This window comes from Podarcis gaigeae (genome assembly GCF_964106915.1).
Source record: "Podarcis gaigeae genome assembly, chromosome: 13".
Classification (NCBI taxonomy): domain Eukaryota; kingdom Metazoa; phylum Chordata; class Lepidosauria; order Squamata; family Lacertidae; genus Podarcis; species Podarcis gaigeae.
The window spans coordinates 51,161,003-51,174,363 of record NC_139689.1 but is presented as its reverse complement, the minus strand read 5'-3'; the positions used below and the strand labels follow the sequence as shown (position 1 = coordinate 51,174,363).

At 44.0% G+C, this 13,361-nt stretch overlaps 2 protein-coding genes across 38 annotated transcripts in view; one reads left to right on the top strand and one right to left on the bottom strand.

The window, feature by feature from the left end:
- FHOD3 (formin homology 2 domain containing 3) overlaps positions 1 to 13,361 on the bottom strand; it is a 320,858-nt gene that overhangs the window by 61,353 nt on the left and 246,144 nt on the right. For 24 of the 37 annotated variants that reach the window (XM_083708964.1, XM_083708967.1, XM_083708979.1 and 21 more), the window contains 3 exons: positions 10,686 to 10,820; positions 8,310 to 8,360; positions 3,174 to 3,388 (listed from right to left, as the gene is read on the bottom strand). In XM_083708964.1, coding sequence (XP_083565090.1) covers positions 3,174 to 3,388; positions 8,310 to 8,360; positions 10,686 to 10,820 — 401 coding nt within the window. The remainder of the gene's footprint in view (positions 1 to 3,173; positions 3,389 to 8,309; positions 8,361 to 10,685; positions 10,821 to 13,361) is intronic. The other 13 variants (XM_083708982.1, XM_083708970.1, XM_083708972.1 and 10 more) reach the window with 1 other exon arrangement.
- Positions 1 to 13,361, top strand: part of COBL (cordon-bleu WH2 repeat protein) — a 1,088,462-nt gene that overhangs the window by 945,894 nt on the left and 129,207 nt on the right. The window lies entirely within an intron of this gene.

The window sequence follows — 13,361 nt, the reverse complement described above, 5'->3', positions numbered from 1 at the left end:
CCCTTCACCTACAATTCCCATCAGCCCCAGAAATCACAATTGGTGCCACCTAACCTGACCAGGTATGGGAAGGCTGTCAGACCCATTTAGGAGTTTCCCCATGAAAAAAACGGCTAACATGTCACACAGCAGCTGTATCCAATAGGTCTGTCTATCTATCCATTCATTCATTCATTCATTCATTCATCCATCCATCCAACTATATGGCTTAACTGTAGCAAAAATTCTAAGCAGTCTACAGTTTTCACATCTAGATTAGTCAGTCAGACATTCTAGGAACTTCTGCCTCACATAGTTTATTTCCTTTATTTACCAAGGGTTCAGTCTACAGTTTAGACTATTCACTAACCTACTGCATTTTTGTAGTAAGTCTGGAATTGTAAACCCACTTACAAGGGATTAAGCCCCAATTAACTTAATAGGACTTACATTTCAGGAGAGATATATAGGATTCCACTACTAATGAAGCATCTGCAGTTTTGATTTTGGATTCAATCATTTCCCATAAATAATGTAGGTGGTCTCTTTTAGTATGAAAAAGGGGAAACAAACGGAATTGCTTTGTGCATGTCAAATATACATGTGTGTATAACAACCGAAGATGTAATTTCCCCCTTATTGGGGGGCAATGTTTGTTTTCTAACATGACTTTCCTTCTCATGGACCAAGCCATCCCATCTTCCCTGGAGAAAATCAAGTTTCCACATTACTTGTAGGGTTTTTAAAAATTACGGTTGTTGTTTTTTATATATAGCATAAACAATCTGGCCAGATTTGTGAATTGAGTAGTCTTCAAATTTCTCAAAATCCCATTATGGAAATGAAGCAAAGTTTTGGAAATGCAAATAATCCAAATGCTATTGAAAAGTGTGGTGGAGATACGTAATGTGGAGCACGTAAAACTGCGTGAACTCTTGGTATTTGGAAAACAGACTGTCTTCAGGGGGAAACAACGAATTTGAGAAAGGTTGTTCCTAATTTCTCAGTGTGCTGCAGCCTTTCAAAGTAACAATGGAAATGTAAGTGCACCTCTCCAACATTCAGATGGGACTTGTAACCCTTTCTGAATCCAAAATATTCACATTCATTCAAGTGAATAATTTTTGCTGGGAAACTAAGATCAACAGGGTTTCGTTCCTTGTAATTATGCCTATGACAGCAGTTTCAAGGCATAGACCATCTGCATTCAGAGATCTTTACAGTGATGGATGTTTCCCTTTACACTGTCTTTATCTCATTCATCTGTGAAAATTTCCACAATGTTGCTCATTTGCGTCAGGTGTTCCTCTGGAAAAACCCTAAACACCTGCCACCTGCTGAAAGCAACTCCACACCTCAGCCACAGAGAGTTAGCCTATGCACCTGTTATAAATCTATTCCCCACACATACCAAAGAGCTCCATTTTATAATGTAATGTTTGGAAGGAATCCCAGAGACATATGCTAAAATCATCATCATAAAAGAGATAGTTGCTCTCCATGCAGAGATTTGAAAAATCCTAATGGTAGGGGGAAATGAGGTGAGTTGTGTGTGTGTTTGTTTTTATTAAAATCCTGACACTGGGCTTGAATAACTGCCATTCTGAATAAAAGTGATTTCACAGATACACAATCTTTGTAGGAACTCTCCAATACTGAGAAAAAATAGAAACCATGCAAACTAAAATCAAGTTTGACAGCAGCACACCCTAAGTCAGCATACAATATCCATTCTCCCTTCAGATGGTAGTTCTTTAACAGCATGCTTCAAGCAATAGCAGCCAATAAAGCCAAAGAGCTCAAGTCATAGAGGCATCATCAAGTCAAAGTACATGAAGGGCTGTCTTGGAGCAGTTTTGTTCTGGGTTGCACCAGAGGGTCGGACTTCAACCAATGAGCTCAAATTACAAGGAAAAGAATTTAGACTGAAAGCTTGGAAGATCTTGCAGGTGGTGCAAGCTGCTCAACAGTAGAACAGTCTGCCTCAAGAGGCAGTAGACTCTCCTTTGCCAGAGATTTTAATGTAGAGATTGGATGGCTACCCGTTGTAGTGGATTTCCTGAATCAGCGGGGGAAGACCTTTGATGTACCAACCCTATGATACTTTGATGTACCAACTTTGATGTACCAACTCTATGATACTATGATAGTGAGAACTGGCATTCAGCATGCACCAGCCCCAGAAATATTCATGCATCATAACAGATAAAGTATTTTCAGGATTTGATTCCCGCTGAGGAAGAAGTGAACAATCTTACCTTCAAGTACAGAAGTCACATATATAGACAATGCATTCATCATCAGATTTCCAAAGAAACTACGTAAGATGCTGATCATGTGCATAAACCAGCCAAAATAAGTATTTTTGTCCCCCGGATCTCAATAGGAATGATTTTGGCATGTGCTTTAACTCGTCATTGGAATAAATGTGATTTAACAGCGATGAATGGGGGTTAGATAATGCTTGTGATTTCTTCTTCACTTTTTACTCACATAATTGCATTTGGTGTATTATAAAACTATTAAGAGTTCTGCTATACATCTAAGATTGTATGCATGCCACCCCCACCAATAAAAACAACTTTTCATCTCTGTTTTCCCATTCACTATTACCTTGCCACTTATTATGGTACCAAATCATCACATCTCTTTCAGAGATTTCTTAAGCATAATAATAATATTAATAATTACAATTATATTTTCGCCCCATATTTCCTATTAAAATTAAAAATATTATTAACAATAATGTAAACCTAATACATATAAAATACAAATTCAGGAACATACAAATTGGCATGTGTACACGCGAGTTTGCCACTTTCCTGTCACCAGTTTTGAAATTCTCAAGAGTTTCAAAAGCAGCTTGGCTCTAGGGGTCAAGGGGACGAGATGTTAAAAGCCACCCAAGGTGGCCTAACATAGGCATGGTTATTCCAAGGTGCAGTCTAGCTAAAATTAAACATTTTAAGTCCCCCATGCTGATATCTCCCATTGAAGCCAATTCATCTAACATGTTTAATTTTAGCTGGAGCACATACTTTAAGTGTTTTGACTTTGTAAGCATTGATATACCAGCATCACAACACCAAATGCAATCAGTGAAATCAGAATAGCATGCCAAATTTTGCCATTTGTTTGTAAGGCATCAAACCTACATCTAAGAGAAAGGATTGACAGAGTTCATTGGCACTTACCTTCTGAGATCTGAGATGCCCTGTGAGTTGTCACAAGGGACTTTGGCTCCTCCTGAGAATCTGTTGAAGTGGGGCTCGCAGATGTCGGAATGGGAGAGGTTGGGACTGAAGAAGAGCCCAAGTTCAAAGACAAGTCACTCTTGCCCCGACATAAACTCCGACTTCTCAGCTCCTTCTCATACTCTTCAGCTGCCAATTTCTCCAAGTATTTGTATCTGGAAGTCAAATTCCAAAGGGATTTCGTAAAGAAGGAGAAAACGGTTGCTGGTGCTTGTTTATAGCTGAAGCACCTGCGAGGAAAGTTCTGACTTCCTGACGCGTGAGGTACACGGCAAAACTGACTGCTGGGCTAAACTTTGGTGGGAGGGGGGGCCGGGATGGAAGGCACCAGAGCAAGGGGGGGGGGGACGAAAAACAAGCAAAACCCAGAGATGTTTATAGTGCTGATGTCGAACAAAAGGATAATATTAAGCAATCCTCAGATGCTGAACTTTGAAGAAAATTGTCTTCTTCCTTCACAAAAATGTCTCTCAGATCCCCAAATGTTAAAAGACCCAGTCCCAGTCTTGCTGAAGAGAAAGGGGAGGAAATTTTAGTGCCTCGCAGGAAAATAGATCTTGCAGAAAATAATACCACTTACAAATGTTTGGACTAAAAACTGTCTGAGTCTCTGAACCTGCTTCTATTTGCTCCAAGAGCAGTGCACTGGAATTCACTTTGTTCTCTCGAGCGTCTACAATGGAAACTTTTTTTTTTAATTCTAAAAGATTTCTCGGCCGGACTCAAGACATTCAATAGCTTGGATATGACGTCACATATAGTTTATTCATCAAAGTCAGTTGAAAAGAACAAAGATACATCTGTTTTGCATTTTAGGCAGGCAAGACTTGCTAACTGTTTATTAAGACCAGCTACCAATCATATTCTCCATACAATTCTTTATATGTTCAGACCAAAATAGCTTCGGAATATGTGTGTCTTCCAGATGTCTGCTAATTTTATCCACCATTATTTGCCCATGGAGTACATTAATTGATGCAGATGTAAAAGTAGGCTCCTGACTCCTTTTGTCCTATTGTGAACTGCTCACAAAGGTGAATCAGGACTAACTTCTTGCATCCCTGACTGTGTTTGACTTCCAATATCTGACTGCACTAAGCATTTCCTAATAATATGAAATGGGGCAAGAGAGATCTTCCTTCTGTACAATGCTGCATTGTTTCTCAGATTCTCACCATCTTTTCCCTTGCTCAAAACTGGAAGCATGCTTCAGTTTTACACCTGAAATGGTTTACAGTGTGAAAGAGTAAAAATTACCTGGCTCAGAGGACCTCACCTCCCGCGTGTCACTGTTTGAAAAGAGGTACACACTGACAAGAGACTAATGCAGAAATGCAAATGCAATGGGAAGCCTCCCCTGAGTGTGGGTGATTCTGCTGCATCTTGCATTAAGAGGGATGGAATGATCCAATCGCGCCTAATGCAGAGATGGAGTAGATTGCCAAATCTCCGTGGAAGCTGACCGGAAAACAAGATGAGTGAATCATGCAGATGCACAGCATGCAGTCTCCTCCTCGGGGTGGACGCTTTTAGGAGCCGATATAGACAAGGAAAGGTTGCGCTAGTGAACATTGCATCCAGTAAGGGTGAGGCTGCGTTGTCACCACCCCTGGAAAATAACAGTGCCTGCTATTCAGTAAATACTAAATTATATAGTCAACACAGGGGTACACATGTAGTTCCAAGCACACAGCCATTGCAGATACGAAGATATCTTTCATAAACATTATGCCACATGCAGAATTGCAGGATCTGGTTTCAAAGCCATTTTCAGTAACACAGTCAAGCTTTTTTCTCAATCTTAAGCAATTAGGGTTCCATGTGATGTAGAAGTGCCCACAGATTTTGGAAAGTGATTGTAAAGGATGGCTATAAAATAGGAAATGTTTATAAGCATTTACAGTATACACAGCCAGTTCAATAGATTGTGATTCTCTATGAGAGCTAAGCTGTTACCTAAACAAGGCTTTATTTCCCAAATGAGTAGATCATGGGTAGTCAACCTTTTTATATCTACCGCCCACTAATGCATCTTTCTTGATGGTAAAATTTCCTTACCGCTCACCAGTGCTCGATAGAAGGAGGATTCAGCTTGTGCTATAGAACCCCCTACTGCCCCACCTAGAATCCTGAAACACCCAGTAGTGGGCGGTAGGGACCAGGCTGACAACCCCTGGAGTAGATGGATTCATAAGTGACACAGGTAGCAGGGGTTTGTAGCCTATTTGGATTGAAACAGGCAGACCAGTGGGTCTGCCTGCAGCTTGGAATCGTGGCTGCAGTGCTACCTGACTCTTCTGTGTTGTATTGCCACCTGTTCCCTCCCTTAGTAGGTACTTCTTCTACTTAGTAGTAGAAGAAAACCATTCCAAGGGATGGGGAAGGGAGGGCTGCATACGATTTGGCACATTGGCCAAGAAGGTTGGCCACCATTTCTCCAAAGGATCGTTTATTTAAAACATGGTGAAGTAAAGCTAAAGGTAAAGGGACCCCTGACCATTAGGTCCAGGCGCGGACGACTCTGGGGTTGCAGCGCTCATCTCGCTTTACAGCTTCTGGGTCATGTGGCCAGCATGACTAAGCCGCTTCTATCGAACCAGAGCAGCGCATGGAAACGCCGTTTACCTTCCCGCAGGATCAGTACCTATTTATCTACTTGCACTTTGACGTGCTTTCAAACTGCTAGGTTGGCAGGAGCTGGGCGCAAGCAATGGGAGCTCACCCCGACGTGGGGATTCGAACTGCTGACCTTCTGATCGGCAAGCCCTAGGCTCTGTAGTTTAACCCACAGCGCCACCAGCTAGCTAGCTGCAAGGAAATGGTTGATTGGCATGCATCTGTCTCAGGAGACAATGGATGAGTTCGCCTTTGAGGGTGAAGTCAAACTGTTGTAGGGCTATAGTGCCTGCTGTGGCTGTAGAGACTTGTAGTGAAAGACATGTTTTGTTTCAGCTGGGGCAGATGAAAGTGCCCGCTTGTGCTGCTGCAGATGCACCATGGCAGTTCTTCTCTCTGCACTCCTGCCAGCGGTCATTCCTGACTGATTGTATCCAGCCTCTGTTTGTCTTTTGGCAGGTTGCAGTCTTAAGTATTTTTTTTTTTTTTCAAATGGTGTTTTGTACTTCTGGAAACCCTGGGGATCTCCCAAGCATTTTTGATACCTGTTATGTTTACATTGGGGACGCAGGTGGCGCTGTGGGTTAAAGCCTCAGCGCCTAGGACTTGCCGATCGAAAGGTCGGCGGTTCGAATCCCTGTGGCGGGGTGTGCTCCCGCTGCTCGGTCCCAGCGCCTGCCAACCTAGCAGTTCGAAAGCACCTCCGGGTGCAAGTAGATAAATAGGGACCGCTTACCAGCGGGAAGGTAAACGGCGTTTCCGTGTGCAGCTCTGGCTCGCCAGAGCAGCGATGTCACGCTGGCCACGTGACCCGGAAGTGTCTTCGGACAGCGCTGGCCCCTGGCCTCTTAAGTGAGATGGGCGCACAACCCCAGAGTCTGTCAAGACTGGCCCGTACGGGCAGGGGTACCTTTACCTTTTACCTTTATGTTTACATTATGCCACATGCATAATGTGGCGCTGTGGGTAAAAGCCTCAGCGCCTAGGGCTTGCCGATCGAAAGGTCGGCGGTTCGAATCCCCGCGGCGGGGTGCGCTCCCGTTGCTCGGTCCCAGCGCCTGCCAACCTAGCAGTTCGAAAGCACCCTCGGGTGCAAGTAGATAAATAGGGACCGCTTTCTAGCGGGAAGGTAAACGGCGTTTCTGTGTGCAGCTCTGGCTCGCCAGAGCAGCGATGTCACGCTGGCCACGTGACCCGGAAGTGTCTTCGGACAGCGCTGGCCCCTGGCCTCTTGAGTGAGATGGGCGCACAACCCCAGAGTCTGGCAAGACTGGCCCGTACGGGCAGGGGTACCTTTACCTTTATGTTTACTAGGGGTTGCTCGTGCGCAAGCAGGGCAAACCTCTCCCTGGCTGGCTGCTAATGTAAACTTTATCAGTCCGGAGAGCCACTCACCCGTGGCCGCCTCAATCGCTGGCAGAATCCGTGAGTGGGCGTTTCTTAAACTTCTTCCAGCATATAAGCTCCTTAATGCCCAGTCTCCGCCTTCCCTCTCTGTGCGAAAGCCTTCTGCGCAGAGAGGGCGTGTGCAGCGGAGGACCCCTTCCTTCCCCGCTTGTCCCAGGCAAGGAGTCGTGGGACTGCCTCGCCACATCCGACTCCTGCACCCCCTCTCCCCTGGACCTGCGTTTATTCTCTTCCCCAGAAGAGGAGCTGCTTCTCCCCATCCCTGGAGGCTCTCTATAATCCCTCTGGCTTTTGCTCTCTCCCTCCGGCACTGATGGCAGTTCCCTGACAATACCAAACCTCTTATTTCTCAGTAACTCGCCGCCTGACTTCACTATTAGAAGGAGCGATGTTTGGACATTGGCATGGGCTGAATGATGGGGGACATATGCAGTGTGTGCAACATGATCAATAAGTCCTATCTGCTTAAAGAGGCAGTCATGTTAGCCTGTCTTTCTGCAAATGATACTATAAAAATTGCAGGCAGCACTTTGTCTCATATTACTGAGGCTATGTGACTTTTACCTATGGCTGTAGAAGCTCTCTACATGGGATTCTTAGTTTCTCAAAACTCAAAATAGGGTGCTGTCCTTCCTTCACCATTCTAGCCATACAACAGCCACCTGAAGGTCTGGTGGAAGTTCTGAATCAAACCTAGTTTCCAAACTCAGCAGACCTCCCACGCCACTTCTTTTGCAGATTTCTCCGCTATAGGCTTCTTGTGAAGTAGCTGAAAGTCCTGGCTGATAGTTTCAGAAGTCTCCCTCTCCCTCTCTCCCTCCCCCTCTCTCTCTGCAATCCAAACATTTATTTGTTACATGCCCATTATTCAGTAATGAACATCTTCCTTTATCATGGCTGTGCTTGCCAGAATGAAATAGCACATGCATTTCTGATTTAAGCCATTCTTTACAAGTCTGACTGGAAGCATGTTTACAAAACCATGCATCTCTCAATAAATGACATAAGAAATGTAAAAAAGAAAGAAAGCCAAAAACAGTGTTAAGTACCGACCTCTCTTCTCTTGCTTGTCTTAGCTCCTCTCGTTTGTCTAGATAATTACGACTAAGAAACAGAGGTGCATAAAGTTACAGGGAAAGTAACTTAAATAAAAAGCAGGAAAAGAAGAACATAGCAAGCAGTGAAAGAAATGAAAGCAGCTAAAGCGAAAGAGCTCAGATTAAAATACATTATTTGGTAAAAGAAATCTGTGATGATGGGTGTAATTTTTAAATGTCAAGGACACATTGTCACACACATACTTCTTTGGTACTACATTGATAACGGATGTTTTTCATAGGAGAATATGTCACAGAATCGTGGCATGGGATAAAGGATCGAACCTGTGACCTTGGCGACATGGGCACCATGTTCTAAGCAAATGCCATTAAGTCTCCAACCTGCATCAAGTTTTGACCTGAGCTCTATGTCTTGAGAAACGTATCAAGATTTATTCAGGTGAAAAAAAAATAAGAAAATAAATATTTTTTAAAAACCACACAAACAAATATTTGTTCAGGTGTACAGCCACCATAGAAATGGCAACAATTAACACTCAGGTGTTTATTTCATGGGGTGGTGCTAAAACCAATCGGAGATTCTTTCCAAAGATTATGTGAATTGCACTGTGGGAGGCAGTCTTGAGAATCCATTCTTTGATAGGTAAACGGTAAAGGGACCCCTGACCATTAGGTCTAGTCGTGACCGACTCTGGGGTTGTGGCGCTCATCTCGCTTTACTGGCCGAGAGAGCTGGCGTACAGCTTCCGGGTCATGTGGCCAGCATCACTAAGCCGCTTCTGGCGAACCAGAGCAGTGCACGGAAACGGCGTTTACCTTCCCGCCAGAGCAGTACCTATTTATCTACTTGCACTTTGATGTGCTTTCGAAATGATAGGTTGGCAGGAGCAGGGACAGAGCAATGGGAGCTCACCCCGTCGCGGGATCTGAACCGCCAACCTTCTGATCAGCAAGTCCTAGGCTCTGTGGTTTAAACCACAGCGCCACCCGCCTCCCTCCATTCTTAGATAGGTGACAATTAAAGGGCAAGTTCTCACTAACTTATTGTCCGGGTGACATCCCTTCGGATACCTCCACACAAAAATATTCCCTTTACATAGAAGATGACTATTTCATTAACAGGCCAGAGGCTGGGGACTCTTTTTTCTCCTTCTGACTTTACTGACTTCTTAGTCACTGATAAGTTATTGAGCTTTTCTGTTTCATTACAGAACTAGCAAATTATTTTTCTCTTTTGGAAATTATTAGGGCATCATCTTGCACTATGTTAAGCAAATTTACACGCAGATCTCATAACGAAATGATGATGAAGTAGGTCTCACCAGCTGAACACATTTAATCCTATCGATGTCATAGTGGTTTTTCTGCCAAACAAATCCCATTATTGGGGTGGGGGGGTGGGAATCAGCAGCATGCAATGAAAACCGATTTTTCATGTTTTTAAATAAGCATTTATCTGTATGTGGTCACAAACAGCTTCTGAAGTAATCAATGTGGTTCAATAGACCTAAGAGAATTGTCGGTGGATTGAAAACTGTGAAGACAAGGTATTATATATACAGCACGCGCAGGCTGCGATTCAGTGCTTCTGCGCATGCGAAAAGTGCAATTTAGTGCTTCTGCACATGCGTGACTGCCGAAACCCAGAAGTAACCCATTCCAGTACTTCCGGGTTTCAGCAGTCCGCAACCCAAAAAAAACGCAACCTGAAGCGGATGTAACCGTTGACTGTAATCGACTTTTTTATTTTGTTCTGTGTATATTGCAATGTATTTTTTGTTGCTATGGCGGACAGCTGACACAAATAAAGTTTCATTCATTCATTCAGGTATTACCCAGTGAATCGCCCTGAGACCTGTGGGTATAGGGCGGTAAACAAATTTTAATAATAATAATAATAATAATATTTCAACTGACTCCAGATACTCCAGCTACAGGGATTTAAATGTGTCAAAGCTATGAAGAGCAGTATTTTATGAAATGCACTTCATACTTTGTACTCTGTGACTTGTGGGAAAGGAAACTGAGAAATACCCAGACAAATAGGTGGTTTATCGCAGGCATAGGCCAACTCGGCTCTTCAAGATGTTTTTGAGACTACAATTCCCATCATCCCTGACCACTGGTCCTCTTAGGTAGGGATGATGGGAGTTGTAGTCCCAAAACATCCGGAGGGCCGAGTTTGCCTATGCCTGGTTTATCAGATGCCACAATTCCAAATTTCTCTTCATGTGCAAATGCAGGTCAGGGTGGAGGTGCTACCATTTAGGAAGACGGATGGAAGGAAGGAAGGAAGGGTGCATATATTGAATACAGCAAATGACTTTTCACCTCTAGTTATATTAAGATAACAAATGATTTTCTGTCTTACTTGAACTTGTTTCTTTCTTCCCGCTCTATCCTTTGCAGCCTCTCCTCCCTCTCCTGACGTCGCCTCTCTCTCTCCGCTGCCAAAGACTCCTGGTGCTGCCGATACGACGATGTAAGGAGACCACCCAAGGACGGCCTGCAGACCAAGGAGAAATCACATCGCTTCTTATTTTTCAATAAAATAGCTTTTTATCTGTCTACTTTTTCTCATTCTAAATACATAAACTGTATCCTATGGGTAGGCAAACTAAGGCCCGGGGGCCGGTTCCGGCCCAATCGCCTTCTAAATCCAGCCCACAGACGGTCCGGGAATCAGTGTGTTTTCACATGTGTAGAATGTGTCCTTTTATTTAAAATGAATCTTTGGGTTATTTGTGGGGCATAAGAATTCGTTCACCCCCCCCCAAAAAAAATATAGTCCGGCCCCCCACAAGGTCTGAGGGACAGTGAACTGGCCCCCTGCTGGAAAATTTTGCTGACCCCTGCTATATCCCAGCAGCCTGTCTTTTCCATATGTGACTTACAGCCACTCTGGTTCATGCTAAAAGGTGAATTACCGTTTTGCACATACTCTGGTAGGGCTTCTGATTAAAACAACAACAACAACAACAGCCCAATACAGTATTACACTAAGGGTCAATGGCAAAGGATTACCAGTCATTTCACTAATTTGATCAGCCCCAAAGTAAAGACTGCTGGAAAAAACCGCAAATTGTATCCTTAAATTCTTCAGAGCACAAGGAGGATTCTTTGTCCCCGCAGCTCTAAAATTATACAAGGCCAAAACTTTGGCACAACTCCTCTATGGTTCCTTTTTGGGGCCCCCTTCCTCTGCTTTCTCCCCACTTGAGAGAGTTCAATCCAGACTACTTAGAGCTCTCCTCCAAGTCCCCAGATGTGTATCAAACGCGTGGGTTAGATTGGAAACGGGGATGATGAGAGTGGAGGCTAGCATCTGCCTAAATCAATTTACAAATGGCTGACATTGAACCTGCTCCCCCGAGGGATAGCCCCATTGATCCTCTGTGACCAATTCCAGTCGGGCTGGCAGACTGCAGTCCTGAACACCCTCCAGAAATTGGGTTTTGCCCCTCAAGCCCTTCTAAGTCTGGGTTTGGACCAGGCAAAAGCTACGGTCAGGCAAAGAATATTAGACACCGAAAGACAGCAGGACTGTGCAAGGTGCCCCAACTATAGAATTGGAGAGATCGAGAGATATATAGCCGCACCGGCAGCATATCTCTTCTTTCACATATCTAGGGATGCAAGAAGGGCCTTTACACTCGCCAGAAGTTCGGCTCCTCCCTCGCCGGTCCTGGATGGAGCCTTTAGAAGGGTCCCGTATGCTCAGAGACTTTGCACCTGTCCATTGGGAGAGATAGGAAGCCCAGAACACTTGTTCTTTAGATGTCCCTTTTATAAAGAGGCACGTAGTAAGATCATGGATCCCCTACTGGTGAGGCTTGCTGACCTCCCACAAAAGCAAAAATTTGACCTTTTGCTGTTGGGCAAAGATCAGAAGATGACCTGGATGGTGGCCAGATTCTGTCTACAGATCTGTAGGCGCAGACCATCGCCCAACTCCAAATAGTCTGGCATGAAAAGCCCCAAACACGGTTCCATGGGTAATTCTGAGTCAACTCCCTGGGACAGTTTATTGCTGTACATTGTTTCTAAATTTAGTGTTGTATATTGTTTTAATTGCCTGTTTTAACCATATTTGCACAGCAGTTTTTAATGTTGTGAGTGTCCTCTATTTAAGAGGCTTCTACTCTGCAGCCTCTTACAGTTGTTTTATCTGCGGGTTTTTTTAGTTCTTATGCTCTTACAGTTGTTTTAACTGCGTGTCTTTGTTGGCTTTTAGCTCTTATCTGTTTTAATTATTAGTTTTTTATCTACCCATTATCTGTGTTTAATCTTGTATTTTATTCAGATGTTTTATGCCTGTTTCCTTGTCCTCATTTGCCCTAACTTTAGGCTTTGTGCCTGGTCTATGACCATAATAAAGTTCATTCATAGACCGCTGGAAACCTTTCTCTTTCATTGAAGCAAGCTGTTTTCAGGGGTGGACTTTGGTAATCTTTGCTAATATGGCACTCTAAGCCAGGCCAAATTTGGCTCCCCCAAATGGATCTTCTCAATTCTGGACCTTCTCAATTTTGCACCCTCTCGGCTTGACACCCTGTGTGGGGGAACCACCCGCGCTGCCCTAAATCTGATGCTGCTCTTTTCTAACTGCTGGAGGCCACACTTCATTCCAGCACAAAGGTTGTCAGCAGGGCCGGATTTAGGTTTGACGAGGCCCTAAGCTACTGAAGGTAATAGGCCCCTTTATATGTCCAGCTGCCCTTTATCAACAACAATTTTTTGTGTTGAATATATGCTATATGGTAATTTATGGACCTAATAGGTATCTAAAGCCATTTGCTGATAACAAAGTATGTGTTTTATCAGAGTGCTTGTTGAACTGGAATACAAGTAAGAAGTGATATTTTAGGGAGCAGGCTAGCAGGCAGGGCCCATTACTTACATCATAGGAGCCTACACACCACAAAACACTTGCTGTATGTAAGGTAAAGGTAAAGGGACCCCTGCTCATTAGGTCCAGTCGTGGACGACTCTGGGGTTGCAGCGCTTATCTCGCTTTATTGGCCAAGGGAGCCGGCATACAGCTTCC